Here is a 24,341-nt window from a genome sequence, read left to right as displayed (position 1 = left end):
TTTCCCAAGCGCTCGAATCCCTTTTAATTTGGATTCCAACAATTATAGGTGAAGGGATATTTCCCTAACAATTGCAGACAAGAATTGGACATGCTCTATATTTTTTGCGGGGCCGCGGAATGGAACGGATGTCGACAGCACACGGCGTGCTGTCTGCCTCTTTTGTGGCCCCATTGAAATGAATGGGTCTGCACCTAACCTGCAAAATTCATACGGTCGTGTGAATAAGCCCTAACCCTGTTTGTATCTTGGGACATCTGCTTTAAAGCAGCAGATTGTGCTGTGTAAACAGAGATCTGCTGCCTAGAAACAATGAATCTGTGTGAGGATAGTGATTGCAGAAGATATTGGTGATCCTCATACAGTGGAGGTGATCACTGCTTGTAAATACAGCTCTCACCTCTACTGATGGGCAGGGAATTATTAGGAAGGACGCTTCCTTTGTGAAAATCGTTTGCTTATCAACGCAACGTAAATGCACATTTACACGCACAGATAATCCAGCAATTATCGGGAATGAGCTTTTGCAGAAACGCTCATTCCCTTTAATTGGCCTGTGTAAAAGGTTGCCAGTTCTATGTACCACCGACAGATGGTGTTCATTCATTAAGTGATCCTGTCATTCTGCAGGCAGAAAAAAACATTGCGGGGTCATTCCCGTTTTCTGGCATATATCTGGCGCAATCTGCAACATTTCCCCACTCACGCCAGGTCTAAAAAAGGGGGCATGGCATGGGCGAGGAAGGGTACTGGTTGGCAGGCCTGTCTGATTCATCATTTTCTACGCCTGTTTTCGGCATAGAAAACGGTCTAATTTTAAGCCAGCAAGTAAGCTGTTAGACCGACCGTGGATGCGCCAAAGTTATGTGGAGGCTGGCGTCTCTAAATAACTTTGGCGGATCCACTGCCAGCGCAAGGATTTAAGACCGTCGTCTAAAACGCCGGTCTTAATAAATAACCCCCTTTGTTCCTGGGCAGCAGATCCCGATGTCTACACGACAATCTGCTGCCTAGAAACAATGACGTTCAATGGGGACAAACAATTGCTGTATTGATTGTTTTCCCCCATTTCTGCGGAGGCGATTGCTGCATGTAAATGCGGTCCTCATTTCCTCTGATAATCAGGCAATTATCGGAAACATCTGGTCTGTCCCTGATAATTGCGTGATATATTGGTTCTTGTAGAAGGTCCTTTATCCACTGTTCTATCCATGCACAGGCAGAGGCGCTGCTGTTCTTCATAGGGCGCATGGGTTTACACTACCATCATTCTGATATTCACTGTGAGCCACAGGCTTGCAGTTCTACCTTCCACCGACAGATGGTGATGTTTTGCTTCAGTAGCAGGACACTGCGTCTGCGCAGAGGGAAGGTAAAAAGCTGCGGACAGGAAGAAACGCATTCAAATCTTGTACGGCGGCAGAGGTGTTGCAGGTACCGCAGTGCTAGCCAGCGCCGAGCATACGGTGTAGGTAGCGGCCCATGGCAGTGGTGTGTGAGAGCGCAGCAGGCTGGCTGCTGGATGAATTAGCGCTCGTCAATCAGTGGTACCGGCTCGGAGGGGGGCTCGGTTACAGGTTAAGAGATGATTTCTTCAGGCTCTCTAAACCTTACTTCTCCCTGGCACCTACTGAAACCTGTGCCCCGAAAAGCGACAGCCAAGACCACAGCGCCACCAGCCGGTGCAGAAAGGTACTGCCTGTCATCTCCTGTGCTTGTATATATAATATAAAGCTGACCCAGTGACAACTGATACACAGCAGAGTGATTGACATCTGTTCTGGTACTGAAAGCGTGTCATTATCGCACAAACATGATCGTCCTAGGTTACGTGATTTTCCACTTCATAACTGATCCCCATTTAGGCTAGGGCTGTACGGCGCCGTATCATCAATGGTGTTAAAATGCGACATGCTTTGACGCGACAGTCACAAATTTTTTTATTCATGTGCCCGCATTGCTAAAATGATTATGCAAATGAGCCCCTGGGAGCAACGGGGGCATTGTCCTTACACTTAGAGGCCCTGCTCTCTCTGCAACTATGCCCTAGGAGAAGTCAGGACCAGGCCTGATGTTTTCACTGCCTGGTCCTGTCAATCAAAGTGCAGCGAGAGCTGAGCTTCTAGGCCTGTGACGGCTAGCCTCCAGCACTCCAACTGTGGTAAAACTACAACTCCCAAGATGTACGCTTGCTTGGCTGTTCTCAGAACTCCATAGAAATTAATGGAGCATGCTGGGAGTCGTAGAAACATAGAATGTGTCGGCAGATAAGAACCATTTGGCCCATCTAGTCTGCCCAATATACAGAATACCATGGATAGGGCCAGGGGCTATCTTAGGGCTCTTTCACACTTGCGTTCTTTTGTTCCGGCATAGAGTTCCGTCGTCGGGGCTCTATGCCGGACGAATCCTGATCGGGATTATCCCCATGCATTCTGAATGGAGAGAAATCCGTTCAGGATGCATCAGGATGCCTTTAGTTCCGGACCGGAACGTTTTTTGGCCGGAGAAAATACCGCAGCATGCTGCCCTTTTTGCTCTGGCCAAAAATCCTGAACACTTGCCGCAAGGCCGGATCCGGAATTAATACCCATTGAAAGGCATTAATCCGGATCCGGCCTTAAGCTAAACGTCGTTTCGGCGCATTGCCGGATCCGACGTTTAGCTTTTTCTGAATGGTTACCATGGCTGCCAGGACGCTAAAGTCCTATTTGCCATGGTAAAGTGTAGTGGGGAGCGGGGGTGCAGTATACTTACCGTCCGTGCTGCTCCTGGGGCGCTCCAGAGTGACGTCAGGGCGCCCCACGCGCGTGGATGACGTGATAACATGGACACGTCATTCTAGAGCGCCCCGGGAGCCGCACGGACGGTAAGTATACAGCTCCCCCTGCTCCCCACTACTACTATGGCAACCAGGACGTTAATAGCGTCCTGGCTGCCATAGTAACACTGAACGCATTTTGAAGACTGATCCGTCTTCAAATGCTTTCAGTTCACTTGCATTTTTCCGGATCTGGCGTGTAATTCCGGCAAATGGAGTACACGACTGATCCGGACAACGCAAATGTGAGCCAGGTCAGCCAGTGTCATAGGTACAAATCTGATGCCCTTTAGGGATGAGCGAACTTTGTGTTTCAAGTTTGGCGTACAAGGTTTGGGTTATCTAAGAATTCTATTATGGATTATTAGCTAACCCGAACCTTGTACGCCGTGAAACACAAAGTTCGCTCAACACTAATGACCTTTAAAATCTCTTCCACTTTGCTGCTACGGTAATATGCTGAGGATTTTACGCATGCGATTCTGCTGCATTTTTCATTCTGTGTGGCCATACCCTTACAATGGAGCTGAAGGGACTTTCTGAGCAAAGCATAATTTTAGTTATGCCACGTTCATATCACTGCTTTCAGCCTCATGTCAAATATATAAGAACCTTTGGTACTTAATGGGATAATGCTGCAAAAGGGCAAGTTGTATATTATTGTCCTAAATGCTGGGAACTAGGGATGAGCGAATCGATTAAGGATAAAACAACCAAAGTCGATTCGCATAAAACTTAGTTTGAATACTGTACGGAGTGAGCTCTCTGTAGAATATTAGAATGTATTGGCTCAGATGAGCCGAAGTTATTACTTTACGAAGTCTCGCGAGACTTTGAGTAATAAGTTTAAAAAAAAAAATTCTACTGTTAAAAACCTTTTCCCGAACTCTGGTTCAGTTCCAAGTTCAAACTGAACCAGAGTTCGGGAAACAGTAGAAATGTATTTTTGAACTTATTACCTGAAGCCTCGCGAGACTTCGTAAAGTAATAACTTCGGCTCATCTGAGCCAATACATTCTAATGCTCGCTCCGTACAGTATTCAAATGAACGTTTACGCAAATTCATTTCGGATGTTTCATCCAAAGTTGATTCGCTCATCCCTACTTTTGAACCTTGGTATCCAGTGATGTGTGTCTGGCTCCATTCACAGCTCTGCTTTGGCAACGCTGCCATCTGCTGGAAAAAGTTGAATATACTCTATAGAAGATTCTTCTTTATGGTCTTTATAACTGATATGATATTGGGTTTTGTTTTAATGTCTTATGCAAGTACTGCAATGAGCGTACCTTTTCAGTACACTTAACACGTCACCTTCACACAAGATAAGGCTCATGCACACGGCCATAAGTGTTTTGCGGTCCGCAGATCTCGGATCCTGGCTGTGAGCATGCCGCCTTTTTTTTTTCCGTCTAGAGAAAAGTCCTATTCTTATCTGCAAAACGGACAAGGATAGGACATTATCAATTTTTTTGCAGAGCCACGGAACGGACATTCGAATGTGCTGTCCGCGTCTTTTGTGGGCCCATTGAGATAAATGGGTTCGCACCCGATTCGCAAAAAACGCAGGTCAAATTAGATACAGATCAAAACTACAGCTGTGTGCATGAGGCCTTAGTAATAGTTATTTTTTCTTCTATTTTTTTTAACATTTTTTAAATGACGGATTTGGGGGGAGATTCATTTTTTTTTATTTTTATTTTTATGTGAAGCTTTTTACAAGACCTCTGTATACAGCGATCTAGAAGGCAAGGACACCTGGGAACTGTCCCTGCCTTCTCTCTGGGTTGCCCTGCTGTCACTAACAGTGGGCAACCCGCTCTGCAGCTGCACAATTAGCGTGCAGCTGCCAGCTCTGAATGGATGTTTCAGAACATCCATTCAGAGATAAACCACCCACCCATGGACATTTATAGTCAATGGGCAGTCGGGAAGTGGTTAATATTTTGGAGGGATTTTTTTAAAGGGCTCCTGTCACCCCACTAAACGCCTTTTTTTTTTTTTTTGCCTACTTATAATCCCTATCCTGCCATATTGCCATACATTATGTTAATAATTTTCGTTCAGTAGATTTAGCCCAAAACTTACTTTTATGATATGCTAATTACCTTTCTACCAGCAAGTAGGGCGTCTACTTGCTGGTAGCAGCTGCAGAAATTCGCCCCCTCCTTGTGTTGATTGACAGGGCCAGCCGCAATCTCCTTCTCCGGCCGGCCCTGTCAGCATTTCAAAAATCGTGCGCCTGTGTTGATTCGGCGCAGGCGCTCTGAGATAAGGAGGTTCGCCTCCTCAGCACTCCCTCAGCGCGCCTGCGCCGATGACGTCACCGAAAGAGAAGACTGTTTTGTTTGCTGCTACCAGCAAGTAGATGCCCTACTTGCTGGTGGAAAGGTAATTAGCATATCATAAAAGTAAGTTTTTGGATAAATCTACTGAACGAAAATTATTAATAACATAATGTATGGCAGGATAGTGATTATAAGTAGACAATAAAAAAAAAAAAAAATGCGTTTAGTGGGGTGACAGAAGCCCTTTAAAACTTTTTTTTTTTTTTTTTTTACTTTTTATTTTATAACTATTTCCCCCCTTAGGGGCTAGAACCTGGGGTCTTTTAATCCCCTGTCCTATTCACCCTAATAGAGCTCTGTTAGGGTGAATAGGACTTCACACTTTCTCTGCTGCCCTGTGCTTTGTGCACACAGCAGCAGGGAGATTACCATGGCAGCCAGGACGATACTGAAGTCATGGTAACCGATCAAAGCCTCGCAACTTCACTGCTGGGGCTCCAATCGAAACTGCCACCGATGAGGAGGAGGGGACCCTGTGGCCACTGCCACCAATAATTATAATACTGGGATGGGGGGCGCACTGCACCACCAATGAACATAACTAACGTTTAATACAAATACAGGAGGTGAGTGCCGGTGGCAGGATCACATAGCCGGCACCCGACCTCTATGACAAGGGTCTAGGTGCTGCACCTGAGGGGTTAACTTCCGCTGATCGCAGTTCCCTGTCATAGAGGTCGGGTGCCGGCTATGTGATTCTGCAGCCGGCACCCACATCCTGTATTTGAATTAATGGGCAAGTTGTCGTCATTGGTGGCCACAACCCCTCCCCTCTCTCCTGTCATTGGTGGCAGCAGCGGCACATGGGGGGGGGGGCGGGAAAGGGACTGCTTCCTTCTCCCCTATGCTGCTGAGGGAACGTGGCGTGCGCTGAGAGCAGCTCGTCCCATGTCCTTCTGATAATAGGCTGCGCAGTAGTGCAGCCTAGTATGGGTAAAAGGCAAATCCCGGTATCGAATCGATACGGTACAAAAATATTGATTGGGTATCGATAATTCGATACCCGATGCAACCCTAATTCACACTAGGAACAAAGTCTGTTATTCCAAGAAGTAGCTTTGCTAATTGTGCACTATGGATGCATTACAATAAAAATATACACATGTAACTTTTCTATTCTTACAGAAACGCAAACAATCAAATACTTTTAACCAAGGAGAGCTGGATGCTTTGGAGTATCACAAAAAGGTATGTGGCATAATGGCAATTTTGTATAAAATATTTAAAGGGGTTGTCTCATCTCAGACAATGGGGTTATATCGCTAGGATATGCCCCCATTGTCTTATAGTTGCGGTCCCACCGCTGGAACCTGCACCTATATCAGGAACGGAGCCCCACAAGGTGGTGGATGGAGGACTCTGGTCCGACCACCACCAAGCGCACTCCCCATAGAAGTGAATGGGAGCACACAACGCATGACTGGCCATCACTCCTATTCACTTCTATGGGCCTGATGGAAATATTTTAGACGGCCCCATAGAAATTGAAAGAATGGCGGTTGCACATGCGCAGTGCACTCTCGATATAGGTGTGGGTCCTAGTGGTGGGACCCGCACCTATGAGACAACCGCTTCAAATGGGTTGTAAAACCCTATGAAGATGCTACTACACATAGGAAAATAATAAGCTTTGTACATCTGCATGAAACAGCGCAGAGTCTGGAGATGTAGTGGATACGCTGTGGATTTGCTGCCATGTGTTTGTGTACAGCAAATCCACAGCTTTTTGCATCTCAGTAAAATGGATGAAATTGTAAAAAAATATCATCCATTCTTCGAAAAACATCCACAGCGTAAAATGACCTGTAGTAAGGATGATCCACAGTATAAATTGACATGTTGCAGATTTAACCCTTTCTACCCCGGGCCAGTTTTCGCTCTTCTGCCCAGGCCATTTTTTTGCATGTCATCTGACATGTCACTTTATGTGGTAATAGCTTTGGAACACTTTTACTTATCCAAGACATTCTCGTGACACATTGTACTTCATAATAGTCATAAATTTGTGTCAATATATTTCACCTTTATTTGTGAAAAAATCCCAAATTTACAAAAAATTTTGAAAAATTCCCAAATGTTCTAATTTTAATTTCTCTACTTTTATAATAGATACCTCATATAATAGTTATTACTTTACATTTCCCATAGGTCTACTTCATGTTTGGATCATTTTGGAAATTACATTTTATTTTTGGGGGACGTTGGAAGGCTTAGAAGTGTGGAAGCAAATCTTGAAATTTTTCCGAAAATTTCCTAAACCCACTTTTTAAGGACCAGTTCAGATCTGAAGTCACTTTGTGAGGCTTACATAATAGAAACCACCCAAAAATGAACCCATTTTAGAAACGACACCCCTCAAGGTGTTCAAAACAGATTTTATAAACTTTGTTAACCCTTTAGGTGTTCCACAAAAATTAATGGAAAATGGAGAAGAAATTTCTGAATTTCACTTTTTTGCCAGATTTTACATTTTAATCCATTTTTTACAGTAGCAAAGCAAGGGTTAATAGCCAAACAAAACTCAATATTTATTACCCCGATTCTGCGGTTTACCGAAACACCCCACATGTGGTCGTAAACTGCTGTATGGCCACACGGCGGGCACAGTAGGAAAGGAATGCCATATGGTTTTTGGAAGGCAGATTTAGCTGAACTGGTTTTTAGATGCCATGTACCATTTGAAGCCCCCTTGATGCACCCTTACAGTAGAAACTCAAAAAAGTGACCACATTTTGGAAAATATGGGATAAGGTGCCAGTTTTATTGGTAGTATTTTGGGGTACATATGATTTTTAATTGCACTATATTGCGTTTTTTTGTGAGGCAAGGTAACCCAAAAAATTGATGTTTTGGCACTTTTTTTAGTTTTTTTTAACAACATTCATCCGCAGTTAGATCATGCGCTATTTTAATAGAGCAGGTTGTTACAGACGCAATGATATCAAATATGTCTACTTTCCCTTTCGCCCATGACAGCACCCTTGAGAGACCGCCTCCATCCAGGACAGGAAACAGGAACTTTCGTGGAGAGCTCATAAGGAGGAGCATGGCCCCGAGACCACCAGTTCCTGTTTCCTGTCCTAGACAGAGGACGGTTCGTGGAGAGAGGAAAAGAAAAGCTAGGCTGCAGGGCCCCGGAGGAATTGTTCTAAAGTGGGGTTACCTGTTCCGGCATAAGTCTCCTCTAGGAGCCGCCGGCCGGAGTCTGGTGTCTGCTGCTGGGGTCTGGCTTACGCTGCGCTGGCGATACTCTGCAGTCCCGGGCTCACCGAGAGGTGCGTTCGGCACGCCGGTCCTGCCCGACAGTGCTCAGGCGGGCCGGGGCCTTCTTCTTTGCCGCGCGCAGGGGGAACTAAAATCTCGCGATGCCAGCGAGATCCGGGTCTCGGTAGAGACTTCCGGTTTTTGGAACGCACGCAGCGTGCGTTCCGGAAGTAGGAAGAGCCTTCTCCTACTTAGGCCGCAGAGGATTTCCAGCAGGACCCGACCGAGGAGATCGGACCCACAGGCGCACGGTCAGCAGCAGCCCAGCCAGCCAGCCTTACAGGAAGCCAGATTTCCTTTGGATCCGGGGAGTCACTCTCTATCCCACAGCAGTATGGAGGAGGAGAGTGCCCTACGCGCCGATCAACAGGAGGGTCATGAGATCAGACCGGTACTCCTGGTGGGGTAAGGGGGATCATTCCCCACCATTTATTTCATTTTTTAAGCTAAATCTCCTTTCCCTCTTGTTTCTTCCTGCATTTAGACTACAAAAGAGGGCCCTAGAAAGGCAATTTCAAAGACCAGAGGGAAGGAGTGTGCCGTCTGTAAAAAGAAACTGGCCCCCTCTTGGTTGAAAAAGCTATGCCAAAGTTGTATTGAGAAACTAGTGGAGGAGGAGTCCCCATCCCTTCTACAGAGTATTAGGGAGATGGTAAAGACGGAGGTCTCGGATTCCCTGAAAGATTTCAAAAAGAGCTTTCCCGCTGTAGCCTCTACCTCCCTGGGAACCAGATCAAGCACGGCTAATAGATCTGACTCAGATCCTTTAGAGGAAAGCGATACGGGAGAAATCCTAGATAGCCCAGACTCGTCCCAGGATGAAGAATCCACGGGCAGGCCACTTTTTTCCCCCGATGATACGGAAGCTTTACTAAAAGCAGTTCGTGCGACTATGAAAGTAGACGAACCCAAAGACCCAAGATCCGTTCAGGATATCATGTTTGGTGATCTCGGGCAGAAAAAATCTAGAGTATTTCCCGTTAACGAGAATATAAAGTTTTTAATACAGAGGGAATGGAAAAGACCCGATAAAAAATTTTTTGTGCCAAAAAATGTAAAAAGGAAATATCCCTTTGACGAGGCAGACTCAGTAAACTGGGACAGACCCCCTAAATTGGATGCACCTGTTGCAAAAATTTCAAAAAAATCGGCCCTTCCGTTCGAGGACTTAGGTTCTCTTAAAGACCCTATGGATAAGCGAGCAGAGGTTTACTTGAAAAAAGTTTGGGAGACCTCAGCCCAAGCATTCAAACCAAATATTGCCGCCACATCCACTGCTAGGTCTCTGAAATTATGGCTAGAGGAGTTAGAATCTCACATTCAGAACAAGACCCCGAGAGATCAATTGTTAACCGTTTTCCCCACTCTACTTAAAGCAGTAGACTTTATTTCTGATGCATCAGCCGATGCTTTAAAATTAAATGCTAGGTCAGCTGCTCTTTCAAATTCAGCCAGACGAGCTATTTGGCTAAAAGGTTGGTCGGGAGACACGGGATCTAAAAATAAGCTTTGTGCAATTCCTTGTCAGGGCGATTATCTTTTTGGATCCGTCTTAGACGACCTTTTGGATAAAGCCTCGGACAATAAAAAAGGATTCCCTGTCTCCAGACCCCCGAAAAAACAACGTTTTTTTCGCAAAAACAAGAAAGATTTTTTTAGGGGGCAGAGGAAAGACTTCAGAGCTGACAACAAGAATAGGAAAAGCAAGGGGTTTCTCTTCAGTTCCCAATCCTCCTCAACCTCTAAACCATCACAGCAATGACGGTTTCTCTCCCGTGGGGGGCAGACTTTCTCTCTTCCTCTACGCCTGGGAGAAAATCTCCTCAAGTCCCTGGATTTTAGGCGTTATAAAGGAGGGGTTTGGTCTAGAGTTTGTCTCCCGCCCACCGGACAGATTCAAAATCACGAATTTTCTAGGAAACCCGGGGAAAAATCTAGCCTTACAACAAGAGATTGTATCCCTACTTCGGAAAAATGTTCTAATTCCGGTGCCGGAGGCAGAGAAGGGCGAGGGTTTTTACTCCTCCCTTTTTCTGGTCCCCAAACCGGATGGAACATTCAGAACTATTATAAATCTAAAGGATTTAAATCAATTCCTCTCTTACAAAAAATTCAGAATGGAGTCGATCCAATCAGTCATAAAACATCTATTCAGGGGCTGCTTCATGGCTACGATAGACGTAAGAGATGCGTACTACCACATTCCCATTCGGCTAGACTGTCAAAAATTCCTCAGAGTCGCGGTTTCTATAGGAGGTCACATCCAGCACTTACAATACACAGCCCTTCCCTTTGGGATTTCTCAAGCTCCCAGACTTTTCACGAAAGTCATGGCAGAAGTCATGGCTCATGTAAGGGAAAAAGACATTTTACTAATACCTTACTTAGACGATCTCCTGGTGGTAGCAGAGTCAAAATCCATTCTAGAAGCGCACCTCAAAAAAGTAGTGCAGATCCTAGAAGACCTCGGCTGGCAAATAAACGGAGAAAAATCCCATTTAATTCCTTCCCAAGTTTGCATCTTTTTAGGGATGATGCTGGACTCAAAGAAACTACTCTGTATTCTACCCCAGGACAAGATTCAGAGATTAATACAACAGGTTCAGTCCCTGATATCGGCAGAGAACCCTACTATCAGACAAGCAATGGCGGTCTTGGGCAGAATGACCTCAACCATACCAGCGGTCAGTTGGAGCCATCTTCACTCCAGACCCCTACAGTGGCAAATTCTGAAGGAGTGGCAGGGCTCCCTCCGCCCATTAGATACACCTTTCACACTCACCCCCCAAGTGATCCAGTCCCTTCACTGGTGGCTGAACCCCGTAAACCTGTCCCAGGGGCTCCCTTGGTTCCAACAAGACTTTGTTACCCTTACCACCGACGCAAGTCCTTCCGGTGGGGGGCCTGTTGCCAAGGGTACTTAAGACAAGGTGTTTGGGAAAGAGAGCAGAGTCTAGACTCCCAAAACATGAGGGAACTGAGGGCGGTCTTTTTCGCCTTAAAAGAGTTTCTTCCTTTACTACAGGGAAAGTCTATAAAAGTTTTTTCAGACAACGCCACAGTGGTCTCCTATCTGAACAAACAAGGAGGAACCAGATCAGAAAATCTTATGCGGTTAACAACGGATATCTTTTCCCTTATAATTCCTTCTGTGCCGTCCCTTATGGCAATACATCTAAAAGGTTCAGAAAACAAAGTGGCAGATTTCTTAAGTCGAAATACACTAGACCAGGGGGAATGGTGTCTGAACCAAATGGTGTTCGATCAAATAATTCGACTTTGGGGTCGTCCTCATCTGGACTTGTTCGCCACCAGAGAAAACAGAAAGTGTCATCGTTTCTTTTCCCTCAGCACGAGAGATTCACCAACAGGGATAGATGCCTTCTCCCTTCCCTGGCCGAACCAGCTCCTCTACGCCTTTCCTCCATTAAGGCTTCTTCCAAGATTCTTACAGAAGCTGAGACAAGAAAGAACAACAGTGATCTTAATTGCTCCTTTCTGGCCCAGAAGAACCTGGTTCACCTGGTTGAGGAAGCTATCCTTGACGGACCCTTGGATTCTCCCGGAGTGGCAAGATCTTCTATCCCAAGGACCAGTCAATCATCCGAGTGTGAAGCAGCTACACCTAACAGCATGGCTCTTGAGGGGGAAATCCTAGAAAGTAGAGGACTCTCCAAGAGCGTAGTTTCCACTTTACTATCCTGCAGAAAGGATGTCACCTCCTCTATTTATCTCAGGATTTGGAACACCTTCCAGAAGTTTGCCAAGGATCCAGTGAATCCTTTAAATCCCCCACCTATGTGTAGGATTTTAGATTTTTTGCAAGCTGGACATGAAAAAAATTTGAGGCCAAGTACTCTTAGAGTACAGGTATCCGCTTTGAGTGCGTTCTTTGATTCTCCCATCGCTAGCCACCCGTGGGTCCGAAGATTCTTTAAAGCCATCAGCAGGCTTAGGCCTATACCTGGACCTTCAATTCCCCCCTGGGACCTCAACTTGGTCCTTACTAGCCTCACAGAACCTCCCTTTGAGCCACTTAAACAGTTACCTATAAAGATTTTGTCTTTCAAAACAGCGTTTCTTGTGGCAATTACCTCAGCAAGGAGGGTTGGTGAGATTTCAGCCTTCTCTACCTCGCCTCCGTACACTAACATCTTAGATGATAGGGTTCTCATTAAACCAGACCCTTCCTTCTTACCGAAAGTGGTTTCTATGTTTCATAGAACGCAGGACATTATCCTTCCTTCCCTGTGCCAAGATCCGAGAAATGAAAAAGAGGAAAAACTGCACTGTTTAGATGTAAAAAGATGCCCATCTCATTATCTGGAGGTTACTAGTCAGTGGAGGAAAACCTCAAAACTCTTCATTCAGTTTAGTGGGAAAAATAAGGGCCTCCCAGCCTCTTCTAAAACCCTTTCCAGATGGATCGTAAGAGCCATTAATTTGGCCTATTCTTCAGCTGGAAAGGCGCCCCCGGGGGGCTTTGGTGCTCATTCTACAAGATCAGTCTCCACCACTTGGGCAGAAAGGGCTGACGCTACCCTAGAACAAATTTGTAGAGCAGCCACATGGCAGTCGCCTAGCACCTTCTTCCGTCACTACAGATTGGACCTAGGCAATAGAGAACAGCTAGCCTTCGGTAGGAAAGTCCTCCAGGCGGTAGTCCCACCCTAAGAAATAAAGGGATTTCTATTCTAATCGTCTCTCAAGGGTGCTGTCATGGGCGAAAGGGAAATTTAAGATTACACTTACCGGTAATCACTTTTCCATAAGCCCATGACAGCACCCGGGTTTATTCCCACCCTGATATTCATATAAAAAAAAAAAAAAAAAAAAAGATATATATAGGAAAAAAAAAAAAAAAAAATAAATATAAATATATATATACAAAAAAAAAAAAAAAAAAGAGAAGAGTGTGGTCTAGGACAAGTTCTTGCAATTAACTGGTGGTCTCGGGGCCATGCTCCTCCTTATGAGCTCTCCACGAAAGTTCCTGTTTCCTGTCCTGGATGGAGGCGGTCTCTCAAGGGTGCTGTCATGGGCTTATGGAAAAGTGATTACCGGTAAGTGTAATCTTAAATTTCTATGTTTGTTTCAGTTTTACATAATGAAGCATTTTTGAAAACAAAAATTTGTTTTTTGTATCTCCATTTTCTGAACGCCCTATTTTTATTTTTATTCTGATCATCCTGTGTAGGGGTTCTTTTTTGCAGGAAGAGTTGACATTTTTAGCGGTACCATTTTTGGGTACATAGGATTTTGTGATCATTCATTACACTTTATAGGGCAAGGTGACCCAAAAATTGGTCGTTTTGGCACAGTTTTTATTTATTTACTTTTACAGCGTTTACCTGAGGGATTAGGTGATGTGACTTTTTTTATAGAGCAGATCGTTACGGACATGGCAATACCTAATAATATGTATACTTATTTATTTAAGTCTTACACAATAATAGCATTTTTGAAACCGAAATAATGATATTTTAGTGTATCCATAGCCTGAGAGCCATAGCTTTTTAATTTTGTGACTGATTGTCTTAGGTAGAGTATTATTTTTTGCAGGATGAGGTGATGGTTTGATTGGTACTATTTTGGAGGGCATATGCCTTTTTGATCACTTGCTGTTGCAATTTTTGTGATGTAAGGTGACAAAAATGGCTTTTTATTTTTAAATTTATTTATATTTTTTTTTAAACGGTGTTCACCTGAGGGGTTGGGTCATGTGGTATTTTTATTAGATCTGGTTGTTATGGACGTGGCGATACATAATATGTGTATATATATTTTTTTTAGGTATTTCACTTTAGCAGTTTTGAAACAAATAAATTATGTTTTAGTGTCTCCATGTTCTGAGAGCTATAGATTTTATTGATGCCATTTTGTGGGACATACGCCTTTTTGATCGCTTGGTGTTGCACTTTTTGTGATGTAAGGTCAAGGTGACAAAAATGGCTTTTTCTTGCACTTTTTTTAGTTTTATTTTTTTTAATGGTGTTTATCGGACAGGGTGAATCATGTGATATATTTATAGAGCTGGTCATAATGGACATGGCGATATCTAATATGTGTGTTTTTTTTTATTTTTATTAAAAATAAGTGGAAAGGGCGTTTTTTTTTTTCTTTTTATTAATTTTATTAAAAACACTTTTGTTTTTAACTTTTTTTTTTTTTCTTTTATGTTATTTCTGATCACTTTTGGGGGTCTGACCCCCTCTGCAATGCATTACAATACATCTGTATTGTAATGCATTGCCTGTTCGTGTACTACAGTGAGTAATACACTAACAGGTTGCCTAGGAGAACCAGCCTGAGGCTGGATCTCCTCGGCACCTGTAGAAGGCAGGCCCCGATGCCGTGCAAGGCATTGGGCAGCCTCTGCACGGCATCGGGCTGCCTTTTGACACATCGAGTCCCCGCCACAGCAGCGCGGGGACTCGATGTGCTCCCTCACCCTACACAAACCCCTTCTATGTCGCAGACAGCGGCATAGAAGGGGCTAATCCGCCAGCATCGGCTTTTACAGCAATGCCGGTGGATGCAGCAAGGACCCGGATACCAGGGATTGTCGGACCCCTGCAGTGATCGCGCGCACACTGCTCCGGTGCCCGCCCAATCACCATGACGTAATATTATATCAAATTGCGGGAACACAGTGGCTTCCATGACGTAATAGTACGTCATGTGTCCGGAAGGGGTTAAAATCCATCCTGCAGGGTAAATGATGCTGCAGACTTTTTTTTTTCTCAGTGTGGATGCTGTTTTTCACTCTTGCAATCCACAGGGTAAAATACACACTGGATATTCAGCTGCCGCCTCGTGTGGCTGTGCCTTATGTTTCTGCTTTCTGGAATCCGTCCATGGCTTGGCTTAAATAAAAATTGCACGTGACGATCTCTGATGTGTACAAAACGCTTGCCGTGATACAGCATGGACAGCTGCATGCACCAAAAAGCTATACAATCAACATTTTCTATTTTATTTGGTATTTAAAAAGTTGATAAGGCATATGCACCAAAGCACGGCAGGATTAGAAATATTACAGTACATACTAACAGATTTGCAGGTCAACAAAGTACAGATGTAGTAGAGTTAACACACATGCTTTATGAGACGTGTTATCTAAACTAAATGCGTTAAGCAAAAACCTTAAATCGCTTTCCAATGGCTTTTGTTTCAAGATAATGCGATGAGTTAAGAGTTTGTGTGTTAACCCTGCTACATCCGTAGACTTTGAATTAAATGGGTTCGTTCTCATGTACGTAGTAAGAGTTACTGATTGTGATACTGTTAATCTGTTACTGTAAGTATCTTAGACAGCCCTTTTCAAAATGTGGACCCAGGGTGACCCTGAGATTTTGACCTGCAGCAGCGGCTAGAGGGGACATGTAGTAGGGCTGGAGGGATAATCGAACAAAAAACCCGAAACCGACCATCAGCCTAATTAACAGACGGCACTTTGCTTATGTCAGACTCTCGTAGTGATCACAGCACTCTATCTATTCTGACCGGTTTGGGTGCATGTCGTGGTATGTTCCTAGCTCCACCTCTTGGAACTATAATATTCAGCAATTTATACAGCACTCCAGATTTTACTTAGATGATTTTTATTTGCTTTTGATTTATTCTGGTCTTTTTGATAACAACGTTTCGGGCAGAGAGAATGCCCTTCATCAGGCTGATGTAAAAAAATTATAAATAAAACATCTGTAAATACATGATTCTTATAGTACATGTTGGTCCCTTTTGTCCTGATGTTTAATGTATTTAAGTTTTCCACCTCATCACCACGACGGCTACAAGGAGATTGACCCCTGACCTCTGTAGGGGCAGGAACAGAGAGAGGGTTTAAATCCCCCCCTCCCACCACCAGCACCAGTGTTTCCTGTCCCTACAGAGGACAGGGGCAGAGAGAGTCTCCCTGCGGGGAGATGAAGAGAATGTAACGTCCTGACACCTACCGGGTGTTCCCCCTGCCCTCCTGCGGTCCTCGTACTAACGCTGGGCAGGGGTGAAGAAGGGAGGACTCGCTCCATTACGATATGTGAGCCTGCTCCCGGGTCGCGTTCTCCCGCCGGGCCTGCTTGGCTATCGCCGGGTGCGCGCCTAAGCGCTTCAGGAAAGCGGCAGACGTCACTTCCGGTGGACGAGGGAAGTGACGTCATTCAGAGGCGTCTCACATTCAAATTTTCGGCGCCAGCGGTGCCGAATGTCTCAGTGTACCGGCGTACATCGGAGCAGCGTGCAGTCATGTCGACCGAACCCCGCTCCCCTGGAGACCCTTCTGTGCCGCCTGCAGTAAGTTCCCCTGTGGGGAAGCGCTTTGTTCCACCCTGTTACTTGTTCCTAGACACTGTACCAGGTTGCCTGTTCCTCCTCCTCCACTTCTCTGGCTTGGGGCTTCTGTCTGTTAGTTCCATGTATACCTAGATGGCTAATGGGGGTTATTCTTCCCAGGTCGCTAAGGAGGCCCAGAAAAAAATCAGAAAACAGTCAAAGTGTGTGTCCTGCCTTAAACGGCTTCCGGACGACTATCGCAAAAAGCTTTGCAAAGACTGCATCTCTAGCGTTATCGCTGAAGAACAGCCTTCCTTCTTTAACGAATTAAGGTCCATGATCCATGAGGAAGTAAGAACCTCCTTATCCCAGATGCCTTCACCCAGGGATGCACCTCCACCAAAAAGACGTAGGGGTCCATCTCCTTCCTTATCAGACCCGGAGATGATAGAGGAAGATGCCTCATCATCTAGAGCCTGGGAGGACGAGGGGGCCTCCTCTGATATTGATACTTCGGAATCAGATAGAAGATTCTGCTTTTCATTGGATGAGATGCCAGATCTTCTAAAGGCGGTCCGGGCCACTATGGGGGTTGAAGAAACTCCTAGAGCCCACTCGGTCCAGGATGAGATGTTTGGGAGACTCAGGGTTAAAAAGACCCGGGTGTTCCCAATAAACGAGAACATACGAGATATGGTACTTGACGAGTGGTCCAACCCGGAAAAGAGGTTGGGGGTGTCCAGGTCCTTTAAGAACCGGCTATTGTTTGACTCAAGCGAAGCAAAAATTTTCAGTGAAACACCAAAGGTCGACATTCAAGTCGCAAAGGTCAATAAGAAGACTGCCTTGCCGTTCGAAGACACTTCTCAGCTGCGCGATCCCATGGATAGGAAGGCAGATAGCCTCCTAAAAAAATCGTGGGAAGCGGCGATGTTCACTTTAAAAACAAACATCGCAGCTACCTCAGTGGCAAGATCCATGAGGCTGTGGCTAGAGGAACTGGAATCTCACATCAGAGATAATACTTCCAGGGATGAGATCCTAAGGTCCCTCCCCCTATTGAAATCCGCCACAGCATTTATGGCAGACACCTCAGCCGAGTCTGTCAGATTTGCGGCAAAGGATGCAGGGCTCTCTAATGCGGCCCGCCGGGCCTTGTGGATGAAGAGCTGGTCAGGCGACAACACATCAAAGATGAAACTATGCTCCATCCCGTTCTCGGGGGAATATGTCTTTGGGCCTGTCCTAGACCGTATCCTGGAGAAAGCGGCGGACAAAAAAAAGGGGTTCCCAGAGGAGAGACCCTATAAAAGGAGATATCCTTTTCGGGCCCCCACCAGCCAGAATAGACCCTTTAAGGATAAAGGGAAGTCAGGACGCTGGAGTTACCCAAAAGGGGGCAGGGGTAGAAGCAACCCCTCCTCCTCCCAGAATAAGCCCTCGGACAAGCAGTGACGCCAGAGTTGGGGGGAGATTGAAGAATTTTCTGACTCCTTGGGAGTCCACTACCCGGAACCCTTGGGTTCGGGACATAATAAAATCCGGGTACCACATCGAACTTTCTTCATCTCCCCCAAACCGCTTTATTGTCACCAACCCAAGTTCCCCCAAAGTGCGCAAAAAGATTCTGCAAGGGGTCCAAGGTCTTCTGGCGACGAACGTGATAGTACAAGTCCCGTCAACACAGCAAAAGCAAGGGTTCTATTCGAACCTGTTTTTGGTAGAGAAAAAAGAGGGCTCATTCCGCACAATTATAAACTTGAAAGCCCTGAACAAGTTTGTCATTTATCGGAAGTTCAGGATGGAATCCCTGAAGTCCCTGATTCCGTTAATAGGGAGGAACGCCCTGATGTGCTCAGTAGACCTTCAGGACGCCTACTATCACGTCCCAATTCATCCAGAGTCACAAAGGTTCTTGAGGTTCGCCATCCAGGACCTCAAGGGAGTAACTCATCACTTCCAGTTTACGGCCCTCCCCTTTGGGATATCATCTGCACCCAGAGTGTTTACAAAGCTGGTAGTCGAGATGGTGGCCTTCCTGAGACACAAAGGTCTGGTGATTATACCGTACCTGGACGATTTCCTACTAATTGGGAATTCGGAGAACAAACTCAGAACAGACCTACAAACCTTCCTGTCTCTCACTCAAGATCTGGGTTGGTTGGTGAACATGAAAAAATCGAACCTGGTGCCCTCCAGCACTATCCAGTTCTTGGGCGTCATCCTGGATTCCCGAACCCAGCATACCTTCCTTCCACCAGACAAGGTCAAAAACCTTCAATTACAGGTTCGACGTTTCCAGAACAGGAGGTCATGTCCCATAAGGGAAGCTATGAGCCTCCTGGGTCTGCTCTCGTCTTGTATCATGTCCGTCCCATGGAGTCAGGCCCACTTCCGATCCCTCCAAGCATGGATCCTCAGAACTTGGAACAAACAACAGTCCTCCTTGGATCACAAAGTTCTGATTCCCCTAGCGGTGAAGACCTCCCTGAATTGGTGGAGAAGCACAAGCAATCTGTCCTTGGGAGTTGCCTGGGAGAAGGTTCCCTACATTCAAGTACTTACGGATGCAAGCGGAAAAGGATGGGGAGCGAAAGTAGGAGATCATTTGTTCCAAGGTTCCTGGAGTCCAACAATCCGCTCTCAGTCCTCCAATTTCAGAGAGCTGGAAGCAGTCTGGAAAGCCCTGAAGGCTGCAGAGACTCTTCTGGTGGGTCAGCACGTAAAGATCCTTTCAGACAACACGACGACGGTGGCTTATCTCTCTCACCAGGGAGGCACGAGATCGGAGAAACTGATGTCTATTGCAAGAAAGATCTTCAACTGGGCAGAATCCCATGTGAGTTCTATCTCCGCAATTCACCTAAAAGGAATACTGAACGTAGAAGCAGACTATCTCAGTCGCCAGTCAATAGATCATACCGAGTGGTCCCTGAATCAAGAAGTATTTCAGGTTTTGGCAGAAAGATGGGGCACCCCACAAGTGGATCTGTTCGCCTCCAAAAAGAACGCGAAGGTACCAACGTTCTGTTCGCTAAACCCACGGGACAATCCCTGGGCGCTGGATGCGCTGACGATTCATTGGGACTGGGATCTCAGTTATGCATTCCCACCTTTGCCTCTACTTCCCAGGATAATCCAGAAACTCTACCTAGAAGATACGACACTAATTCTGATAGCCCCCTACTGGCCGAAAAGGAGCTGGTTCTCTTCTTTAAAAAATCTATCAGTAGAGGATCCATGGCCTCTTCCCTCCAGGAGGGACCTGCTTCACCAGGGGCCAATCCTACACCCAGATCCGAGCTTCCTCAGGTTATCAGCATGGATCCTGAGGTCCAGTGGTTGAGGTCCCAGGGGCTCTCAGACCGAGTGATAGCCACCCTAAAAGCGAGTAGAAAGAAGGTTACCTTCTCAATTTACTTAAAGATCTGGAAGAGATTCTGTACCTGGATGGGCAACCCTGCCCCAAATTTAGAGCCGCCCAATTTTTTGAAAATCTTGGACTTCCTCCAGCAGGGGCTTGAATTAGGTCTTAGACCCTCTACCCTGAGGGTACAGGTCTCGGCACTTGCCTGCTTCTTTGATCAAGATCTAGCCAGTCATCGCTGGATTAAAAGATTCATGAGAGCTGCCTCCCGACTACGTCCCTCTCTAAAATCTAGGATCCCCAACTGGGACCTCAATACGGTACTCACTGGCTTGACTCTTGCTCCGTTTGAGCCCCTATCTAGTTGTTCCACCAAACATCTATCGCTTAAGACTGCATTCTTGGTGGCCATCACGTCCGCAAGAAGGCTAGGCGAGATCCAAGCACTATCGATACAGGAACCCTATCTCCGTATCACCGATGACAGAATCATTCTTAAGTTAGATCCAGGTTTTTTGCCTAAAGTGGTATCAGATTTCCACCGTAACCAGGAGATAGTCTTACCCTCCTTTTGCAGTAATCCCTCTAATACTAGGGAATCTAGCTTCCACTCTCTAGATGTAAGACGTTCTGTCTTACGGTATCTCGAGGTATCAAAAGGTTTCCGTATATCCAGCAACCTGTTTGTCTTATTCTCAGGTAAGAATAAGGGTCAAAAAGCCTCCAGGTCCTCCTTAGCACGGTGGATAAAGGATTCTATTTCCATCTCCTATGAGTCCCAAGGTCTGTCGTGCCCCCCAAATTTGAGAGCTCACTCTACCCGGGCTATGTCCTCCTCCCAGGCCGAGCGGGCCGGAGCTTCTCTTGAGGATATCTGTAAAGCTGCTACTTGGTCTAACATCCACACCTTTACTAAACACTATAGGTTAGACCTATCTACTTCAGACTTGTCTTTTGGACGTAAGGTCCTTCAGGCGGTCGTCCCCCCCTAAGCTATAATTTTTTATATCTCCTTGTAGCCGTCGTGGTGATGAGGTGGAAAGCCGGAATTAGACTTACCGGTAATTCAGTTTCCACGAGATCACCACGACGGCACATATATTCCCTACCCTTCCTTAGTCTTACCTGGGAGGTTATGAAGTAATACCCTCTCGGTTCATTAATTTTCTGTTCTCACCACTTATTTCTGTCTCTGTAATTTTGGACACACTGGTGCTGGTGGTGGGAGGGGGGGATTTAAACCCTCTCTCTGTTCCTGCCCCTACAGAGGTCAGGGGTCAATCTCCTTGTAGCCGTCGTGGTGATCTTGTGGAAACTGAATTACCGGTAAGTCTAATTCCGGCTTTTTGTATGTTTCTTTGACAAACATTTGTCTGCATTATGAACTTAACAGCCATATTTAAGTGATATTGCATAATATTTGATTATGAATTTATCCCATGGATGAAATGGGACGATTAACTATTTTCTTTCTGTATCACAAGAATCTTGTATTTACATATGTTTATCAAAGTTTTTTTTTTTTTCTTCCTGTAATCATGTATCACACGAATCATGTATTTACTGATGTTTTATTTATTATTTTTTACATCAGCCTGATGAAGGGCATTCTCTCTGCCCGAAACGTTGTTATCAAAAGGACCACTATGTCCGGCTAAGCAAATAAAATTAATCTAAGTAAAATCTGGAGTGCTGTATAAATTGCTGAACTTTGCTTATGTCAGTCTTTCCATTTCGGTTTTTGTGACGTCATATGGCGGTTGGGCGGCAGTGTTCCCTCTATAGGGCCTTTTACATGGGCCAAGAATAGCATAGATTAGCGCGAACTGGCATTAATTATAATGCTTTTTAGCAATGATCAGGTGGTGTAAATGTACCCTCCACAACGGCACTGAGCAGGAGGGTACCCTCCGGAAACAACATGGAGAACAAAGTTTAAAAGCCTCCTCCCCTTTACCTTCTCCAGTAAATACCTAAGAACTCGGGATGATGCTGAAGAAAACAAGACTTTTATTTTGGGAGAGAATTTTTTTTTTTTTTTTTTTTTTTTTTTTATATTCATATGTGCTAATACAATCAAAGTATCAGGGTGGTAAAAAACCCAGTGCTGTTGTGGAGGCTATACGGAAAATCCAATTACCAGTAAGAGTAATCTTCATCTTTTCCGTACGCCTCCCTAACGGCACTAAGCAGGAGGATTAACAAAGAAATCAGGCTAGGGAGGGACTGCTGCAGACAAAACTTTTCGTCCGAAGGACAAGTCCCTGTTGGACTGTACATCCAGCCTATAGTGATTGAAAAAAGTTGATGTACTAGACTAAGTTGCTGCCTGGCAGATTTGAGACAAAGATGCTGAGGCATTTTCTGCCCAAGGGGCCGACACTGCTCTTGTGGAATGGGCTTTTAATTCAGCTGGTGGAGAGAGTCCTTTTTCTTTATATGCCATGCTGATAGTAATTTCAATCCAGCGAGTGATGGTAGCTTTTGAAGCTGCCTGCCCCTTATTTTGTCCTGTGTACTAGACCAGCAAACGCTCGGTTTTCCTTAGTTCTTACGTAGAATCTTGATAAGACAGCACACATCTACGCACATCAAAATGATGAAACTTCAATTCCTTAGATGATTTTGCTTGGGCGCAGAATGTAGGCAACAATATTTCCTGTTGACAGTGAAATTTCGAGAACACTTTTGGTAAGAAAGAAGGCTCATGTCTTAGCACTATTCTGTCTTCCAAAATATTAAGATACGGAGGCCTATAGGACAAGGCTTGAATTTCGCTGATTCTGCTAGCCGAGGTGATGGCTTTTAAGAAAGGCCATTTTTAGGTATAGGAGTCTGAGAGAGAGTCCGTCAAGAGGCTCAAAGGGATTATCCATTAAGACCGAAAGGACCAGGTTAAGATCCCAGGGAGGAATCGTGGATCTATGAACAGGATGCAGTCTACTTGCCCCCTTAATGAACCTCTTTAATAAATCCAACCCAGCCAACCTGACTTCCATAAAGGCACTAAGAGCGGCTATCTAGACCTTAATGGTGCTAACTCGAAGTCCTTTGTCAAGACCTTTTTGTAAAAAGTCTAAAATTGCCTTAGTATCAGGTGGTAAAGTAGGATTCCAGGAATCCTTGGAAAATTGGAGAAAGGTCTTCCAAGTTCTAAGATAGATGTTGGACGTGACCAGTTTTTTGCTGGAAAGAAGAGTGTTGATAACGGCATCTGATAATCCTTTTGACTTCAGGATGGACCGTTCAAATTCCAGGCAGTGAGCTTTAACTAGTTGATTTTTGGGTGCCAGGCCGGTCCTTGAAGCAGAAGGTCCGGGATCTGAGGAAGAATCCAGTACCGCTTTCTGGAAAACTTGGAAGCAGGAGAAACCATTCCCTTTTTGGCCAATATGGGGCAATCAGGATTACGTGAGAGCGTTCTTCTGCAATCTTCGTCAGGACCTTTGGGATTAACTGGATTGGTGGGAAGGCATGAAGACCTGGCGGCCAAGGACCTGAAAAGGCATCTACTCTCGTTGGGTTGTCCCTAAATGAGGGAATAAAATAGATCTGTTTTGTTTTTCTGAGAAGCAAAAAGGTCCACCTTCGGATGTCCCCATTTGCTGCAAATTTTCAAAAAGAATGATCTTTTGAGGCTCCGTTCTCCTGGAAATAACCTCCTCCTGCTCAGGAAGTCTGCCAGAATGTTCTCTTCTCCTCTTAGATGGACTGAGGAGATTGACTCTATGTGCGTCTCGGCCCAGGAGAAAATCCGGGACGCAATCTGTCACGGAGTCCTGCTTCTCGTGCCCCCCTGCTTGTTTAGATATACAACAGTAGTGCTGTTGTCTGAGAGGATCTTGACATTCTGGAAGTAAATGACTGGTAAAAAGGCCTTTTAGAGCAAAAAAATACCGCCAGTAGCTCTTTTGCGTTTGAGGATAAGGGGAGAACGTCTGGGTCCCATGTTCCTTGTACTAGTTGTTCCTTGCAGTGGTCCCCCCAACCTGACCTGCTTGCGTCCATTGTTATGACCACCTGGTTTGTGGTTCGCCAAGGAACTCCTTGGTTCAGGTTTGACATTTTCAGCCACCAGTACAGGGAGCTTTTGACTTTCGGGCAGAGGGTCACAGACCTGTCAAGTGAAGGCGAACTTCGGTTCCAATGTTTTAGGAGAAATTTCTGCAAGGGTCTGTCTTCCGTGGAACTGAGCCCACTTGACTGCCGGAATAGTTGAAGTCATAAGCCCCAGAATTTTCATGATTCTCCTGAATGAAACCTTTTTGA

At 45.3% G+C, this 24,341-nt stretch overlaps 1 protein-coding gene across 1 annotated transcript in view; it reads left to right on the top strand.

Moving 5' to 3' along the window:
* Window positions 1–1,378: 1,378 nt before the first annotated feature.
* The window catches only part of METTL4 (methyltransferase 4, N6-adenosine), a 162,691-nt gene continuing 139,728 nt past the window's right edge, over window positions 1,379–24,341 (top strand). Inside the window, exons 1-2 of the mRNA XM_044295107.1 lie at window positions 1,379–1,692; window positions 6,293–6,355. Coding sequence (XP_044151042.1) covers window positions 1,483–1,692; window positions 6,293–6,355 — 273 coding nt within the window. The 5' untranslated portion in view covers window positions 1,379–1,482. The remainder of the gene's footprint in view (window positions 1,693–6,292; window positions 6,356–24,341) is intronic.

The sequence above is a fragment of the Bufo gargarizans genome, chromosome 5 (genome assembly GCF_014858855.1).
Source record: "Bufo gargarizans isolate SCDJY-AF-19 chromosome 5, ASM1485885v1, whole genome shotgun sequence".
NCBI classification, from domain to species: domain Eukaryota; kingdom Metazoa; phylum Chordata; class Amphibia; order Anura; family Bufonidae; genus Bufo; species Bufo gargarizans.
The sequence above is the reverse complement of the archived record's forward strand: the minus strand, read 5'-3'. Positions and strand labels throughout refer to the sequence as shown.